The 19,944-nt window shown below is 43.9% G+C and overlaps 1 protein-coding gene across 2 annotated transcripts in view; it reads right to left on the reverse strand.

The window, feature by feature from the left end:
* Nucleotides 1-19,944, reverse strand: part of LOC146425427 (transportin-1-like) — a 145,596-nt gene that overhangs the window by 96,671 nt on the left and 28,981 nt on the right. For both annotated transcript variants that reach the window (XM_085041578.1, XM_085041580.1), the window contains exons 3-5: nt 19,781-19,894; nt 16,054-16,129; nt 10,806-10,955 (exon numbers count right to left, since the gene is read on the reverse strand). In XM_085041578.1, coding sequence (XP_084897704.1) covers nt 10,806-10,955; nt 16,054-16,129; nt 19,781-19,885 — 331 coding nt within the window. In that variant the 5' untranslated portion in view covers nt 19,886-19,894. The remainder of the gene's footprint in view (nt 1-10,805; nt 10,956-16,053; nt 16,130-19,780; nt 19,895-19,944) is intronic.

Here is a 19,944-nt window from a genome sequence, read left to right on the forward strand (position 1 = left end):
ATTAAACCAACGTAATACCCTTTTCCTATACTGTGTGTCTGCGTCTCAACTTTTTACGAGCATTTTAGGCATCAATACCTTTGCCTGAAAGCCCTTGATTCCAAAGTTAAAATAATTCAGAGGGAAGGGGGTGGGTACACATTCTCTATTCTAAGACAAGGTTCTGCCTCTCTCAGCAGACACCTGTCTTTCAAACCAAGACAACTAATCAATGTCCCTCATAATGTGGAAAAAATACATCATGTCCAAGAGTGAATGAAAAGGGGTAGAGAATATAACTAGTGGGACAACTTATTTGGATGCTGTTGGGAGGAAATGCTTAAAAACAGAAGAATGGTGAGGAGGATGGTAGATTTGCTAAAGGGACCTTGCAGCTCCAAGGCCTGGAGAATAACAGTGTGTGAAACTCTATGTATTATGCCTACTGCTGTTTATCCTCTGTCTGTTTTGAGAAGTAGAATCTCTGTGTAGAGATAATGTAGGTGTTTGGAGAGACTCAGAGACCCTCTCACAGACATGCTTGAGCTCCCTGTCTTGGGAGAGGGAAGATCAAAGCTCAGAGATCATAAAATGCACAGAGGAGATCACAGCATGGTGGTAAACTATGTGTGCACAGGCCCTCGATAAATGGGTGCAAACAGCAGCCCTGCTGCCCGCTAGGAAGGACTGAGCCTGACAGTGCTGTGTTCCTGCCTGTGTGTCTCTGCCCAGGTGTTGCTTCGGGATCCTCTGCTTAGTGAGGTAATGAAATAAATTTATTCCTTGCATTTCAGCCATTGTTTTGTGGTTGTTTGGGTCACCTGCCTGTGTCAACTCACACAGATGGTCTCCAACCGCAATGGGCATTCTGGACTTAATGTTACATCCTGTTATTGCAATATTGTTATTAATCGGAATCTGGTTTTTATTAGTAATCATTGCATATATGTGTGGTACCTAATCCAACAAATAAGGATACTAACCCTTCCAGAAATATATAAATTGAAATAATAACTGGGGGTTTCGCCAGAATTGATAACTAGCTCTGTATTATGCTGTTTAATATTGCTGGCTAAATTCTAACTGATTTTGATAATAACTTTGTGTGTAAACATGTATCGTATAGTTATAAAATAGATAATACTATCAAACCACCTGAGTTAAGATAAAATAGTAAACCTTAGGAGATTGATGTTCCTCAACATATTTAATGATAATGTACAGATATGCAGGGAATGCTTTTATAGCATGAAGGCAAGAGGTACCTGCATTACCACTTCATGAGATAATGATTGACTGCAGTCACAGGATGGAGTGCAGCAGGATGCTCTGCCTGGAATGGGGAAAACTCAAACAATGCCCTATTTGCAAAGCTATCAGAGATAAATGAAGAAGGGGGAGTCCTGCTGCTTTTGGTGCTGAACAATGCTGAAACCAGTGTGACTCACCAATCCCAAAGTTAAACACCCTGATAGTGAGATGAAGATGCGATAGACCTGGTAAAATACCTGGATAAAGGAACAAATGATACTACTGATAACTTATCTAAAGCTGCTGAGCTGAGACAGCTGGTCTGGAGACATATGACTGACAGTCAATCACTTTATACCATAAAAGCCCAGTCCCAAATTTTAATGGCAGGGTCTTTTAAGATACTCCTTCTTGGAGTGTATCTGTGGAGATTCCTCTCTTAAATGGAGACACCTCTCAAGGTTGCTCCTCGAGGCCGAGCAAAAGAGATTTGCCGAAGATCATTGGTATGGGTGAGTAACATCAATCTCTACTTAATTGTTTTTGCTAGCTTTAATACTGCTTGAAAATAGTGCACTATACTATACTAGTAGTTATAGCTCCTATACTGTGCAGTAAATAATTCTGATTAAGATATTTTTGTCTAATCATTATCATAAGTCATATATATTTATATAAATACATCTGGTTTGTCATCCTTAACCCTGCAGGACAAGATTGTATAAAAGTTCAATTACACCTATATAATCCTTTAGACATAAACCGTTACCCAAGTCTCGGGCTAAGAGTGGATCCAGCTGCACCCAGACTCCTCTCTCTGAGGAGTTTAGAAAGCAAGGTGGTCCTTTCTGCACCTCGTGACTCAACCAGAGGGCTTCTCTAATAAACTTTGTCTGAAGCTGTCCCACTTTGCCGCAACACAGCCACTCTGTCCTAAGCCTGTAGCACTGCATGGAGTTGCAGGACCTGGCACTTGGAGTGAATGAACTCAACAGACTTATAGGGTCCATAGTTGTCGGGGGTTGAGAATTTCTCCCCATTCCTGTTACTAAGCAACAAATAGTTAGATGTTTAGAGCGATCAAGCCTTTTGTAAAAGACAAAAGCTGGGCTTGGGCAGGGCAGGGTAAGGGTAGAGGCAGGCCTTGGAACTCTCTCTCGTGGTTCGGATGCTGAGGGGAGAGGCTGCTCTTTGCTCTTCGCCTGGGACCAGAGGGAATCCAACTGTGCCCTGTTTTTTCTCTTCTCCTGGCTGGGTGAGCTTTGATTCAACCTTCCTCCCCACGGGGAAGGGCACGTTTTCCCCCAGGCTGCATTTCCTCGCGGCTGCTGCCGGGAGAGTCCCGCGGCCTCTGCTGCCTGCCCCCGCACTCTGCCGCACGAGACCGCGGCGTCTGCTGTGACTGCAGAAATCCTTGCTACCTCGCTGCTAGCCAGGAGGGAGCCGGCGCCTGCCCCTGCTGCCCTGCTTTCTCGCTGCTCTGAGCTGCTTCGCTGCCCTGCATGCTTTTCAGCCTGCCCGCCATTGCAGCTGCCGGACGCTGACCTGACCCTGCGCCACAGCGCCATCTGCAGCCGCTTGGGAGTCATCGCACTTGCCCTGCCCGGCCGGGAGCTCAACAGCGCCCCTGCTGCTTGCAACCATGATTACACCACACGGGAAAAGGCTTGGCAGCTCACAAGTCATCTGCTATTGGTTTTCTGGTTCTAGTTGTGGTTGCTATTATTGTTATTGTTTGTTTATAGATACTAGTAAAGAACTGATATTCCTTTTTTTCCCATACCTTTGCCTGAAAGCCCTTGATTTACAAAATTAAATAATTCGGAGGGAGGGAAAAAAGATCACATTCTCTGTTCTAAGGGAGGGTTCAACCTCTCTTGGCAGACACCTGTCTTTCAAACCAAGACAGATCTTGGCGCCCAACGTGGGGCTCGAGGGCATTGGAAGAAAAAGGACAGTTTCTGTGAGACCTATCTTAGTGTGGTGAACAGGAAAACCTCATTAAGTGGTACTATGTTGAGTATACCCTGGTTTGGTTGGCACATACTTGTGACCACATTTTTCCCATTTGCAGCTCCCTACCTAAACATGGGCCCTATAACTAAGGTTATTGCGGCTGTCATCCAGTTTGCACAATGGGCCAATAGGGTGAAGAATTTCTGGATCTTTCAGTTCATTTAAACGGCAGGCACATGGTTACAGTTTTTTGACACCATCAGTACATGTTTTTGGAGTTTGTTTGGTAATGGTACCTTTTGTGAGGAGATAACACCAGGAGAAGGTTTTTTTCAACCTTTTATTCATTACTTTGGGCCTACCCAACTAATGCTCGAAAGGTTTGGAAACTCTCTAAATGCTTATGATATCATACAGTGGCTGATGCTGCTGTGGCTGATAGGTCTATCCTACTTTGCATTCCGGGATAAGGTGAAACTTCCCTGGGTAACCGTTCTAACAGCTGTGCCAGGGAATAGGGATGCAGCCACAGAGCCCAAGGCTGTCCCAGAGCCTGGGGATACCCCACAGCCTGACCCTGTCCAACAGCCTGCCTCAGAAACAAACCGTCCAGAATGGGTGGGGGTGCTAGTGGAAGAAATACACAGAATACACCAGCTGCTGAAGGAATACATCTCCCTAGCAGGTGTAAAACCCTCTCCTCGCCCCAAAGGGAAAGAGTCTGATGGTGCAGCAGTGGAACCCACAGATGTTACGACCATCCAGGTTCCAGCTGAATCCCAAGAGCAGCCACAGCCAGCCAAAGTTGCCCCTGTGGTGCGTACAAAGTATAAGACCAATCAGTATGCCCAGTTAATGATGATGGGGAGCTATTGCCCTCACAACCAGCAGTAGAATCTGAGCCCATAATCATCACTGAGTCCTTCCACTTCGATACTCTCCGTAATCTGCGAGATGATGTTAAGAGACGGGCGCATGAAGCTTTCCAAACCTGGTTACTTCGGGTTTGGGACCTTATGGGCCCAGGAGTGCAGCTGGATAATAACGAAGCAAGGAATTTGGGACCCTTGGCCCAAGACCCGGCTGTTGACAAAGTGTTTGCGAGGGAGACAGGGCCCCTTTCTCTCTGGGAGAGGCTTTTAATGGGTGTAAGAGAGATGTTTGCCCACAAAGACAGAATGCAGGATCCCCACCGTAAATTGTCCTGGAAGACCATTGAAGAAGGGATCCAATGGCTGAGAGAAGCAGCCATAATGGAGGTGCTCTTTGGGAGGGATGGACAGCACGAAAATGACCCTGATAAGGTCAGGTGCACTGGGCAAATGTTGTGGAGCCTTGCAAGGCAAGGGCCAGACCATCATGCCACCTTCCTTGCAACTATTAATGCTGATGACAATCGAGAGACGGTGGGTTCAATAGCTGACAGGCTCAGGTATTATGCAAGTGTGATCAGTGACCCGATGCAGGCTCAGGTCTCTGCTGTGGTTAAAGACCTCAGGGAGGAGATGAAAGAGGAGATGAAGGACCTGAGGAAGGAGATTAGGGACGAGATGAGGAGGATCAATGTGGCACCAGTGAGAGTCACAGGCCCCAATACCAGAGCCCGACGTCCCCCAGCTAGGGAGAGAGGGTACACCCCACGAGCTGAGTTGTGGTTTTTTCTGCATGACCATGGGGAAGACATGAGGAGGTGGGATGGGAAGCCCACTACTGCCCTGGCAGCACGAGTGCGTCAGCTTAAGGAGGGAAACGCTGGCCGAGGGGGTTCTGCTAAAGCAAAGGTAGCCTCAGCTTCCCGTGGCCGACCTGCTAGGTACAATAGAAGGGAAGATGATGGGTCAGATCCCCTTGAAGGAACCTCTAGAATGTATGACCAGGAAGGAAATGATAACCAGTGCTAGAGGGGCCCCGCCTCTAGCCAGGTAGAGGTACGGGAAAACCGTGTTTTTTGGACTGTGTGGATTTGATGGCCTGGTGCATCAGAGCCACAAAAATATGAAGCACTAGTTGATACAGGTGCGCAGTGTACCCTAATGCCATCGGGACTTGCGAGAGCAGAATCTGTTTCTATTGCTGGGGTGACGGGGGGATCCCAGCAGTTGACCCTGGTTGAAGCCGAGGTGAGCCTGACGGGGAAGGAGTGGCAAAAACATCCCATTGTGACTGGTCCAGAGGCTCCATGTATTCTGGGCATAGACTTCCTCCGTAACGGCTATTTCAAAGACCCGAAAGGACTCAAGTGGGCTTTTGGAATAGCTGCTGTCGAGGCAGAGGGCGTGAGGCAATTGAACACCTTGCCTGGACTATCAGAGAACCCTTCTGCAGTCGGACTTTTGAAGGTGGAGGACCAACAAGTACCAATTGCCACCTCGACAGTGCACCGCTGGCAATACAGGACTAATCGAGATGCTGTGGTTCCCATCCACAAGATGATCCGTGAGCTGGAGAGCCAAGGGTTGGTCAGCAAGGCCCATTCATCCTTTAACAGCCCCATCTGGCCTGTGCGCAAATCTGACGGAGAATGGAGATTGACTGTTGATTATCATGCCTTGAATGAGGTGACTCCACCTCTGAGTGCTGCTGTGCCACACATGCTGGAGCTCCAGTATGAGCTAGAGTCCAAGGCAGCGAAGTGGTATGCCACTATTGACATTGCAAATGCATTTTTCTCCATTCCTCTGGCCGCAGAGTGCAGACCTCAGTTTGCTTTCACCTGGAGGGGCGTGCAGTATACCTGGAACCGACTGCCCCAGGGGTGGAAGCACAGTCCCACCATCTGCCATGGACTGATCCAGGCTGCTCTGGAAAAGGGTGAGGCTCCGGAACATCTGCAGTACATCAACGACATCATTCTGTGGGGGAGCACAGCAGAAGAAGTGTTTGAGAAAGGAGAGAAAATCATCCAAATTCTCCTGGAAGCCGGCTTCGCCATCAAAAAGAGCAAGGTCAAGGGGCCTGCCAAAGAGATCCAGTTCCTAGGAGTGAAGTGGCAAGATGGCCGATGTCAGATTCCTGCCAAAGTCATCAACAAGATCACAGCGATGTCCCCACCAACCAACAAGAAGGAGACGCAAGCCTTCCTAGGCGCCATAGGTTTCTGGAGGATGCATATCCCCGAGTACAGCCAAATTGTAAGTCCTCTCTACCTGGTGACCCGCAAGAAGAACGATTTCCACTGGGGCCCTGAACAGCAACAAGCCTTTGCTCAGATCAAGCAGGAGATCGCTCATGCAGTAGCCCTTGGCCCAGTCAGGACAGGACCAGAAGTGAAGAATGTGCTCTACTCTGCAGCCGGGGGAAATGGTCTGTCCTGAAGCCTGTGGCAGAAGGTGCCTGGCGAGACTCGAGGACGACCACTGGGATTCTGGAGCCGAAGTTACAGAGGGTCCGAAGTCAACTACACTCCCACCGAGAAGGAAATCCTAGCAGCCTATGAAGGAGTCCAAGCCACCTCAGAGGTAATTGGTACGGAAGCACAACTTCTCCTTGCACCCCGACTGCCAGTGCTGGGGTGGATGTTCAAGGGAAAGATTCCCTCAACCCACCACGCCACCGATGCCACGTGGAGCAAATGGATTGCTCTCATCACACAGCGCGCCCGTATTGGAAACCCGAATCGCCCTGGGATCTTAGAAATAATTACAAATTGGCCCGAAGGTGAAGACTTTGGCCTCACGGATGAAGAAGAGCAGGAACAAGTGACTCGCGCAGAGGAAGCTCCACCTTACAACCAACTGCCACAAGATGAAACACGCTACGCTCTGTTCACTGATAGTTCCTGTCATATTGTGGGGGCAAATAGGAAGTGGAAAGCAGCTGTATGGAGCCCCACATGACAGGTCGCAGAGGCTACAGAAGGAGAGGGGGGATCGAGTCAACTTGCTGAACTCAAAGCTGTCCAGCTGGCCCTGGACATTGCTGAAAGAGAGAAGTGGCCAAAGCTTTACCTCTATACTGATTCATGGATGGTAGCCAATGCTCTATGGGATTGGTTGGAAAGGTGGAAAAAAGCCAGCTGGCAGCGTAGAGGAAGACCATTCTGGGCTGCTGATGAGTGGCGGGACATTGCCACTAGGGTGGAGAAGCTACCTGTGAAAGTCCGTCATGTAGATGCCCATGTCCCCAAGAGCCGAGCTAATGAGGAACATCGAAACAACGAACAGGTGGATAAGGCTGCAAAGATAAAAGTGTCACAAATAGATTTGGATTGGCAACACAAGGGAGAGCTGTTCCTAGCTCGATGGGCCCATGATGCCTCTGGCCATCAGGGCAGAGATGCCACCTACAAGTGGGCACGAGACCGAGGGGTGGATCTAACCATGGACTGTATCTCCCAGGTAATCCATAATTGTGAGACGTGTGCTGCCATCAAGCAAGCCAAGCGGGTGAAACCCCTGTGGTATGGTGGAAGGTGGTCTAAATATAAGTATGGTGAGGCCTGGCAGATTGATTACATCACACTGCCTCAAACCCGCCATGGCAAGCGCTACGTGCTCACAATGGTAGAAGCCACCACGGGGTGGTTGGAAACCTACCCTGTGCCTCATGCCACTGCCCGTAACACCATCCTGGGCCTTGAAAACCAAGTCCTGTGGAGGCATGGTACCCCTGAGAGAATTGAGTCAGACAACGGGACTCATTTTAAAAATAGCCTCATAAACACCTGGGCTAGGGAACATGGCATTGAGTGGGTGTACCACATTCCTTATCACGCACCTGCTGCTGGCAAAGTGGAGCGATGCAATGGTCTGCTAAAAACCACCTTGAAAGCTTTAGGCAGGGGGACTTTTAAAGGTTGGGAACAGCATTTAGCCAAGGCTACCTGGCTAGTTAACACCCGAGGTTCCACCAACTGAGCTGGCCCTGCCCAATCTGAACCCCTGCAAACAGCAGATGGGGATAAAGTTCCAGTGGTACACATGAGAGGCATGCTAGGGAAAACTGTTTGGATTGATTCTGCCTCAGGCAAAGACAAACCCACCCGTGGGGTTGTTTTCGCTCAGGGACCAGGGTGTACCTGGTGGGTGATGCAAAAGGATGGAGAAGCACGATGCATACCTCAGGGAGACCTTAGTTGGGGTTGAATTGCCCATAACACTGTGCCTGTATCCATATCTGAATGTATATATGTACATAATTAGAGTAATGCATGTGTGTATATAATTTAAATGTTTAAGTTCAATGTAACATGTTGGAATGGGAAAAAATTCGGGGTGGATTATGTCGGGGGTTGAGAATGTCTCCCCATTCCTGTTACTAAGCAACAAATAGATGTTTAGAGCGATCAAGCGTTTTGTAAAAGACAAAAGCTGGGCTTGGGCAGGGCAGGGTAAGGGTAGAGGCAGGCCTTGGAACTCTCTCTCGTGGTTCGGATGCTGAGGGGAGAGGCTGCTCTTTGCTCTTCGCCTGGGACCAGAGGGAATCCAACTGTGCCCTGTTTTTTCTCTTCTCCTGGCTGGGTGAGCTTTGATTCAACCTTCCTCCCCACGGGGAAGGGCACGTTTTCCCCCGGGCTGCATTTCCTCGCGGCTGCTGCCGGGAGAGTCGCGCGGCCTCTGCTGCCTGCCCCCGCACTCTGCCGCACGAGACCGCGGCGTCTGCTGTGACTGCAGAAATCCTTGCTACCTCGCTGCTAGCCAGGAGGGAGCCGGCGCCTGCCCCTGCTGCCCTGCTTTCTCGCTGCTCTGAGCTGCTTCGCTGCCCTGCATGCTTTTCAGCCTGCCCGCCATTGCAGCTGCCGGATGCTGACCTGACCCTGCGCCACAGCGCCATCTGCAGCCACTTGGGAGTCATTGCACCTGCCCTGCCCGGCCGGGAGCTCAACAGCACCCCTGCTGCTTGCAACCGTGATTACACCACACGGGAAAAGGCTTGGCAGCTCACAAGTCATCTGCTATTGGTTTTCTGGTTCTAGTTGTGGTTGCTATTATTGTTGTTGTTTGTTTATAGATACTAGTCAAGAACTGATATTCCTTTTTTTCCCATACCTTTGCCTGAAAGCCCTTGATTTACAAAATTAAATAATTCGGAGGGAGGGAAAAAAGATCACATTCTCTGTTCTAAGGGAGGGTTCAACCTCTCTTGGCAGACACCTGTCTTTCAAACCAAGACAATAGTCCATAGACTAAGGGAGTATATCTGTGTGTATATCTATCAAAAGACAGGAAAGGTGATGGGGTATTGGGAACTGTGCAACCTGGCATGATATAAATGTTATGGAATAAGGGGTGGAAAATGCGCTGGTTTCTGCTGGGAGAGTTCATTTTCTTCTCAGTAGCTGGTACCGTGCTGTGTTTTGGATTCAGTATGAGAATAATGCTGATAACACACTGATGTTTTGGTTGGTGCTGAGCAGTCCTTACCCTGAGTTGAGGGCTTTTCAGTGTCTCATACTCTGCCAGTGAAGAGCTGCACAAGAAGTTAGGAGGAAGCACAGCCAGAACAGCTGACCTGAACTGGCCAAAGAGATATTCCACACCATAGAACATCATGCCCAGTATATAAACTGGGGGGAGTTGGCTATGAAGGGCCAATTGCTGCTCAGGGATATGCTAGGCATCAGTCAGTGGGTAGTGAGCAACTATATTGTGCATCACTTGTTTCTCTTGGCTTCTGTTACTCTATCTCCTTCTCATGACAATTAGTAGTAATATTATTCGTATATTTTTATTATTAAAAATATTATTTTGTTTCAATTATTAAATTGTTCTTATCTCAACCTGATTCTCCTCCCCACTAGGGGGACAGATGGGGGAGTGAGCAGGCATCTGTGTAGTACTTAGTTACTTAGGGGTGAAATCATTACGTTATTTAATAACAGAAATCAGCGGATACAAGCTGAATGCCTTTCTGAACTTGCACCCAATCCCTGGTTTTTTCTACTGTACTTAAATATACATTTATTTTACTTTTTTCTAGTTTTTGGAGTGTGCAAGGAAAATTACAATTGTAATAATTGGGGGAAATCATATTTTCAAAGAGCAGACAGAAAAGCAACGTTACCTAGAAATAAGTAAAAATAACACAAATATTCATGTAATGGAAGAGGTGTACCAAACCACAGTATTTAGGAAATAAAAAAAAAAAACATGCAACAAAACCACTTGTAGCTGATTTTCTGATCACCACACTTTATCTACTGTTTTCTGACAGAAGCTATTTAAAAAACATAAACTCATTATATTAATGTTTATAACATCTGGTGTAATGATTTCCTGAAGAGGTGTGCATATGGGGGAACAAAGAGGAAATCAGCTAACAGATGTGTTTTAGTGATGCAAGTGCTGAAATAGTTCTGAAGTCAGAACCTTTACCTTACTCCTGGTTTTAGGTATAAAAATTGGCAGCAAGCTGAATTTTAGTAGATTCAAGTAAACTTATGTTCAGTCACATTTTGAGTGATACGAGCTGAATTGCTAATTCAGTTTTAAGAGAATAGGAAGGAAAAATATATTCGTATATTCACACTGAAGATTAATATCAGAATCAAATCATGGTGTAGTTGTGACAATTATCAGAAGCAAACGGTTTTAGGAGTTTAATAACTCTCACTAATGCAACTCTCACTTATATCAGTAACATTTTCAGTGTGCAAAATACAGTAATAAGAGTAAACTTACCTACAGTAGCTCTAATTAAGGGGGAGGAATCACCAATATTGTTCAAACATTCACTTTTAATGAAGTCAGTTACCCCATTTGGAAAGTTGTGAAAATGTGCTTTTACATTATTCTTCAAGATGAGACCACTCAAGGAACGTGTTGGCTCATCTGCAACAGAAAAATAATTGCATTTATAACTTCCATCAGTTCATAGGATAAAGTAGATTTACAGAACAATGCAACAAGATCAAATCTTACAGTGATAAATATTAATCTTTATTTCCTTATCCCTCCTTCCAAATACAACCATCAACTTACATAGGAAAGTGTTTTAGTTTCAGAGTTGACTTGTGAGCAGATTTGTGTTTAGTTCTGCAACCAAGGTAATGAGTAACTTGGTATTACTTCTGAAGCATGAGGAAAGTGAGATGTGGATGTTCTACATAAAAAGGAATAGTTTATAGTATAAGAAAATTTAAATTTAAAGTTTACAGCAATCCTAATCAGCTGTTGAAGCTAATTTTAATCAGCATTTTAGCCTTTGGTCAGTTGTGCATCCCCAGCCTACCCACTGGTGGGGGGGTATGAGAAGCAGAAAAGGCCTTGGCTCTGTGGAAGCCCTGCTCAGCAGTAACGAAAACATCCCTGTGTTATCATCATTATTTTCAGCACAAATCCAAAACACAGCCCCATACCAGCCACTGTGATGAAAAAATAACTCTACCTCAGCCCAAACCAGAACAGAAGCCCTGATTTTGGCAAGAAGTAAGGATGTTCAAAGTTCATTTGCACCAAGAGTTACAGTTTACACACAGATCTATTCTAGGCCTTCAAAACTGTTAACATCCCCAAAGAAATATAAGAAAAAAAAGAGCTATAACTTTAAAATATAAAATATTTTAAAACTAAAAGTTAGTGCATCATAACACAAGGACTCTTATCATACCCATGATGATTGACTGAGAGCCATTAAAAATACTTTCTAGTGCAATTGGTGCAAGTTCAACAAAAATGGCACTTTTAAAAAGAGGGGCTACTGCTAAAATTAATTTTAATCAACCGATTGAGTTGCAAAACCAGAATGCTGTATATGAGCATTAAAACAAGATTTAAAAGTATATTTCAGTCTTCCTAAAGAAGCACTAATTTTCATTCTCTGTAACTATAAATGTGCTGATTTACAAACATCGCTCTTACATAGAATTCAGTAACTTCATAAACCAGGAATCCACCCTATGCATATATATTTAAAAGAATTCTATAACTTTGCCTATACTACAGGTTTTAAATACCTACCAACTTCTAAACAGTGTAAAAATAAAAGTTCTTCCCCTTGCACAGAACTGCATTTCAAGGGCCAAAAACCTTTCTGGGAGAACAGATTTACAATTTTAAATAAAAATACCAAAAACTAGATGAGCAGACATACCTCTGTCAACTACAGAATGTGGTTATGAGATGTGACAAGTATTATTATTATTACTTGGCAAGTCAAATTAAGTAATTTTATCATTTTGCTTAAAATTTTGAAGATGTCAATAACAAAGGTCAGGTGGAGAACATCCTAAAGAAAGACATTCTTACTTGAACTGTTGATCAGTCTCAGGTTTACCTGAAATGCTCTTTGCATTCAAGGTGAAATCTCTCCATTAATTATTACACTAATTTAATATGTCAAATTATTATTCCTTGCATATTTATAATCCACTTATAGGTATGCGCATATCCAAGAAATCCAGTCCTCCATAAGCAGTTATTAAGAATTAATGTTGTGTCTCGCCAGGAAGGAAGCCAAAGGAGTTTTCCTTTATTTACACACTATTTAGAGCTCTTGCAAGCCACAATGAAAGCATTATTTTTAGCAGCCACAGTTAGACACAGAATCACTGCATTATTTAGGACGGAATGGACCTTTAAAATCATCAGGTCTAACCATTAACCCAGCACTGCCAAGTCCACCACCAAACCATGTTTTCAAGTGCCACATCTACACAGCTTTCAAATCCCTCCAAGGATGGTGACTCCATCACTATCTTGGGAAGCCTATGTCAGGGCTTGACAACCCTTTCATTGCAGAAATTTTCCTTAATATCCAACCTAAACCTCCCCTGATGCAACTTGAAGCTATTTCCTCTCGTCCAGTCACTTGTCAACTGGGAGAAGAGGCCAAGCCCCACCTGGCTACAACCTCCTTTCAGGTACTTGTAGGGAGTGATAAGGTCTCTCCTGACCCTCCTTTTCCCCAGGCTGAGCCTCCTGAGCTCCCTCAGCTGCTCATCATCAGACTTGTGCTCCAGACCCTTCCCCAGCTCCATTGCCCTTCTCTGGACATGCTCCAGCACCTCAATGTCTTTCTTGTAGTGAGGGGCCCAAAACTGAACACAGTACTTGAGGCGCAGCCTCACCAGTACCAAGTACAGGGGAACAATCACTGCCCTGGTCCTGCTGGCCACACTATTTCTGACACAAGCCAGGATTCCGTTGGCCTTCTTGGCCACCTGGGCACACTGCTGGCTCATGTTCAGCCACTGTAAACAAACACCTCCAGGTCCTTTTCCACTGGGCCACTTTCCAGCCACGCTTCCCCAAGCCTATAGCACCAAAGGGGGTTGTTGTGACCCAATGGCAGGACCCGAAGTGCAGCCAGGATGAAAAGTTATGACCAAAGCCCACTCTCTTGCAACCCTATAAACAGCAGTCCAAAGTAAGACCCTTTGAGCTCTCCCGGCCCGCAGCAGCTGCAACCAGCAACCTCCCTCAGTGGGACCTCTGAGAGGCAGCAAACTCTTAAGTTTGCTATACTTGGAGGATTGCCGAACAATGACGAATCCTGGGCTGATACCCCCACTCCTCGAGACTTGACCCTTTGCCCACTGAGAAGATGCAAAAGCATCCGAAGTGAATGTTTCACTACCTTTGAGAGGAATTTTTCACAGGTAACTTGTACAGACTCTTTATATCTGTGTGCATGCAAATGTACATATGCTATAGCAAATGTGGGAGAAATGCTGCTCTCCTAGATTCTTAAGTACTTTAGATTTGTAAGTTAGCCCTATAAGCAAGTTACTGTTGTGCTATAGTAAATCCTATATGAATCTTTGGTAAACAGTTTAACTTAAGTTATAAATTAAATGCTGTTAAGGTGCTGTAAAGTTTAAGTTAGGATAAATACTGATAAGTTTAAGAACTGTTAAGTTTAAGTGCTGTTGAGCCTTTAGGCCACATTAGTTTCTATCCTTACCCTTTCTATCCTTTTGTCTCTCCCCTGCCCCTCCCCAATAATTTTGGGTTTATTTCAGTTTGGATTGACTGACTCTGGATTTTTTTTTGTTTGCTTTTCCTTGGTGTGCCTTAACCATCTGGTTAGTAGAGTGAATCTTGCCAGTGAAGGCTATTGTGCTTTCGCTTTTGTATTAAATCTGTTTTTACGGATACCTTTGCTGGTGATTCTTTAAGCGATCTTAAAACACTCATTCATGACGCAGTGGGGGCACTAAATTGGGGAGTACCATTCCTAAACCATGGCAACCTTATTTGGTGCCCAATGTGCAGCACAAAGGGTTGAGATAATAACAACAGATCTGACCAGAGAAGGTTGGAAACAAATTTGATCTAACCATTTGTTGTATTAGGTGCAGAGCCGCTGGTCACAATGTTGCTTGGTCTGTTCATGTGGGTGTGGTGCCTAACCCTGTGTATATTCCCATATATGCTCCTCATAGTTCTCTTTTTCAGAGCAGGGAGAGGGATCAGGGTTGCTTTGTTGCTGTACTGTGGGATATCAGTTTATGACATATCATCAAGTGCAATGAGGGTCATTTGGGATGTGTATTCAGTGTTGCTCTCCTGCCCTGGCCTTGGGTGCTACCTTTGGGAGTCCATTAATAATCATACCCAGTCTCTGGCGGGAACAGAGGAGGATGATTTTCCCCAGTCTTTCACCCCCTTTTCCACCTTCAGGCCTGTTACAACAGCTTTTGGGAATTTTGAATTCCCTTTGGATGTTAAGGAAAGCATGTTCTTGTTGCTAAGTCTGACAGGTCTCAGTGCAGTCCACACCATGTTTAGATTTAAGAAAGAGGTTTCTAGGGAGGTTATTAAGAGATCTGCCCTGAGGGCGGATAGTCATTACTGATCATTACCAAGGAACTGCCTGAATTTTCCAACTGGAAGAGGCTACACTATACCATAAACAGTTTGTACAAACATCCATAAAATTAAGCCAACAGTAAGTAACTACATTGTATTAGAATTAAGGCTTCAGAATGAAGATTCTACAGCCATAATATTTGGACAATTCTAGTATGTGATTGTCCTGGTTTCAGGTAAGGTAGAATTAATTTCTTCTCAGTAGCTGTTACAGTGCTGTGTTTTGGATTTAGAATGTGAATGGTGTTGATAACATGCTGATGTTTTCATTTTTTGCTAAGTCATGTTTATCCTAAGTCATGGAATTTTTTCTTGTCTCATGTTCTGCAAGTGAGGAGGTTCACAAAAGAAACTGGGAGGGAGCACAGCTAGGACAGGTAAGCTGAACTGACCAAAGGGATATTCCACACCATAGAACGTCATGCCCAGTATATAAACTGGTGGGAGTTAGAAATGAGGGTGGCCAATCTGGGTTTGGGAAGGGGGGTCTGGCATCAGTCAGCAGATGGTGAGCAATTGCATTGTGCATCACTTGTTTTTCCCTTTTTATTATTATTATTATCATTTACCATTATTACTGTATTTTACTTTATTTTCAATTATTAAACTGTTCTTATCTCAACATACAAGTTTTACTTTTGATTCTCCTCCCCATTCCACCGGGGTGGGGGGGGAAGAGATGGGGGTTGAGGAAGTAGCTGCGACAGTGATCTTCTAAATATTTAATAGATTGATTACTAGGGAGATCACAATCACAACTGGATTTAGCAGCATTTTATAATGTGTATAGTCATGATTCATCACCATGACATACAAAGTTATTCCACAATTTCACTGTAGTCTGATAGAAGTATGATGCTCTCACTCTTTTTTGAAGATTTCATTGGACATTTAGAATGGAATCTCTATCAAGACTGAAACTACAAGCACCAATGTGTTATCAGGTCTTTTTCCACAAAAATTCCCAAGAGGATAAAAAGAATTCTACATGACTATTGAGATTAACCCACCAGCATATTGAGTATAGAAATCAGTTTCATTTTTCTTTCAAGCTAAATAAAATAAATGTTTAAAAAGAAAAATATAGAATAAACCAGTCAATATCCCAAGAACTTACCTTCAGACTTCAACTTTGTAAGAACAAAAATCAGGTAGTTGTTGAAATCTGGATACTGATTGAGTTGTTCAAGTTTCTGAAGAGAAAAACTGTTAAGGAAATTAAAATCTTCACACATAGCTTTTATAGCTTTCTGAATACTATGATTAGGTGAGCTATGTACTACTGCATCATTTCAAAATGCTATGACTATAAGTTCACAACTTACAGGCTATGAACAATCTGAAAACAATTTCTGTAATTTTCATACTGAAGCAGTAGCTTTTCAGTTATGTTGAAATCTGAGAAAATAATTCAGGAACAAACACAGAAATTCCCATCCTCCCCAAACCCTCTACATTCCTCTGTACAGTTTTAGATTTAAAAATTTACACTTAAAAGCCAGCAAAACCTAAGGAATCTACTGAGACACAATTACATAATACATCATTTTTACTCAACAATAAATAAAAGCATTTCATCATTAAAATACAACTATGATGACTTTGATAAGCTAGTCACTTTAATATTAGTCATATACATTTTTATGATGCTAACTAGCCAGTCTGAGCTTTCAACTGCAAGAAGCTGTTTCATTGTAAATACCCAGATATTTGTGCAAAGAAGTTCATGTTTATCCATGGTCTCTTAAAAAAAATCCTGTACACAAAACAATTTTCTAGAATGACACCTCTCTGAATAAGCATCTTACTAGCAATACCAACCTCTTTACTATGTTCTCTGGGGCAACTGCAAGAAGAATTATTATGTTTCTGAACAGTTAGAAGGTACACAGTTGTTTTTCTAAAATTTGTCATTACTTTTGCCTCAAATTTCTAAGTATTCTGCCACTGCTTGGCTAGAACAGTAATCTGGCATTCTCCTTGTATCTTGTTCTCACACCCTGGTGTTAATTACTATTATGCTCAACAATATTATGTCATAAGCATGCAGTGCCATCTTTAAGTTACCAAAACTACTAGATATCATCAGTATGGCAAACAATGAAGACATTTAATAAAAAATTATTTTTAGAACTAGTAGGATTATTTGCTTCATAGGCATTTATTTTACTTGCTGTACAGCTAAAGCTCTAAATATTCAAAGTTGCTAAACCCTAGCCATATATATTTATGTTGATATTGATGGCCCTTCCACTGATCAATAGCCAGTGTCTCAATCACAAACTTAAAAAATTTAATTTTTAGATATTTAGGCTTCTTATATCAAACAGTAACTTTTCTAAAGAAACCTGCCCTCTTTCCCCTCCATAAAACAGTAAAATGTACTTATCACAGCTACAAGCTCCTTTGCTGCGAAACACACGAGATGAAAGTTAAACAGGATGGTCACAGCAAGTGAAAAATAATACTGAACATTTTACATGGCCCCTAGAAATGAAGAAAGACATATCCAAACAGTTACCAAAGATATCATGCCAAAGAATTCTTTCAGGAATACAAGATGTAGGGTAGCACATTTCAAAATTTTTTTCTTCTTCTCCCTCTAATTGGTCTAGGAATCAAAGAATAGCTTATAGGCCATATTTTCTCATAAATTTTTTCACCCACTTTAACTTTTTCCTTTTTTTTATTCCAAGAAACATCTATATCTTCATTTGAAAAATGTTTGAAACCCTTACAAATTCATAACTTTATTAACGAAGGGTTTTGGCTAACTTATGCTCCTTACTTTATTACATTTCACATTTCAGTTCTAAACATCTAAATATGCCAAAACTGTGTCAGAAAGAGCATGGGAGTCAACACATTGATAATATTATTTAAAAATTATTAACTGGAAGCACTTTAAATTTGAAACCGTTAATCACCATCTTACTTAGGCATAGTACTAAAGTAGCATTCCACAATACAACAGTCATCACAAATTTTCGTGGAAGCAATCTCAAAGGAAACTTTTTTTTCTAAATTACAGGACTTGGCCTATCCAGTTGTATTAGAACATTTTCCCAAACTGATAATACAGTGGTAAAAATGTGCCACTTATCTAACCCTCACGTGCCAACATATGAGAATCTCCTTGAAATCACAGGTATTTTAGCACAGCAGTGAGTTAAACTGCCATTTGAGAATTTCAAGCATCAATTTAACAGCATTTTTGTTCAGTAAATTTCTACTCATCCTCAAGACAGACAGCAATGCCTTTATTGTCCATCCTACACATACACTGCTGTTTTTTAAAAACAAACCAGATGCTATTACTTGAAGCAGACCTTTAAAATGTAATTTTACATGAAAGCTACACTATAATCACTGTTGCTATAATCACTTTTGTATTTGAAATACTAAAGAAGAGCACCCGTTTACGTTTGGGGCATTATCAGAACGCTTAGCAACTTCTGTATAGTATTTTTCATAGGAAGTAATAGCATCTTAAGAATCTGAAACACAGCTGCAAAAACAAGGTGAAATCTACCTTCACCTTTCAGGTAAGAACAGAAGCCTTCCAAGGTTTGACCACATCTACTAGGAAAGCCTAGAAGTCGAGCAAATTTGGCTTCAAGCTAAACTCCTAACACAACATACATAGGTATTCTTACCTACATAAATAAGTTTTGTTGCCTTCTGTGAAGACCTTCAAGCAAATGCCTTAAATAAAAAGGGATCAAGATGCTAAAGTCATATCCTTCATAGGAGGATATCCTTTCAGGACTTCTAGATATTTTAAAGCACCTCTATAGTTAGCTCAAGGAAGAGAAGACAGTAGATGAGAGCTTTATTTTTCAAGACTTATCCTTCCACTAGACAATGTAAAATTTTCCTCTCTCAATCTTTGTTCCTTAAAACCTTGCTATTTCATCACTTCTTCAATCAAGAGAGACTGGGGGGGGGGGAACAAACGACTCGACCCCCAAACAACAAACCAAGAATCCACAACACTAACACAAAATGCACTGCAAAGCTGCACAAGCCACATAGGGTAGATTTCACTCTTCCTGTGAGATGTAAAAAGTGTAACGAACAGTATTTCAGGCTCAGGATTCTAGACAAGCAGAAACATCCTCACAACATAGCAAAACACGGTCAGAGCCAGCAGGTAAACGAGAGCGTGCAGTCAGCGGCTCCACCAGGACCACTCCTCCCACCAGCTACGGCTTTCACCGTAAATCCTAGCGCCAGATTAGTTTAGGAAGCCCCTGCTCACCCCTGCTTTGCTGCAGGGGCGACAGGTACCCCGTGCCGCATCATCAACTCATGAACAGAGGCCCCTCCCCGCTCCCTCGCCCCAGCCTTCTCGGCGGGATGTGCTGAGGATGAGGGCTAGGTGGTGGCAGCGGCCCAGCACGGGGTAATCTGGAAAAGCAGAAGACACCAAAGCAGCCACAAAGGAGCCAGGGCTTTAAAAATAATAATTAAAAAAAAACCAAAAACAAACAAATAAAAAAAAATTTAAAAAACCCCAAAAAACAACAACGAACCTTGGCTCGGGGCTCGCAACAGGTGCCCAGGCTCTCGGCGGGAGAAGGCGGCCCTGGGGCCCATAGGCCGCCTCGGTGGTTCAAATGCCGCGCCACGGCCACCCGCTCAAGCGGAGGCTCAGCCCACAACGTTCGCTATGGCGGCTCCCCGGAAAGGCTCGGCCGCCACCTACCAGCCACAGCACTGGCCTGTGGCCGCGCTGCCCCTATCCGGCGCCCCCAGCCTCCCCAGCAGTCGCCCGGACGGCCGCAGCCCTCCTCTGCCTGCCCCGCCCGCCTGCCCGCGGCGTAGGCCTCAACCAAGGATACTTGTTGAACGGCTCTCTGTGTGGTGGTATCCGGGGACTGCGATTCCTTGAGCAGCTGCAGGATCTGTAGAAGCCCCTGTTCGTCAGGCTTCCACTCATACTCCATCTTGGCTTGCTGAAAAAACACCAAACAAGAGGCCGCGATTAGCGGCGCGGCAGGCCCCG

Source organism: Lichenostomus cassidix, chromosome W, assembly GCF_008360975.1.
Source record: "Lichenostomus cassidix isolate B80296 chromosome W, HeHo_3.0, whole genome shotgun sequence".
In the NCBI taxonomy this organism is placed as follows: Eukaryota; Metazoa; Chordata; class Aves; order Passeriformes; family Meliphagidae; genus Lichenostomus; species Lichenostomus cassidix.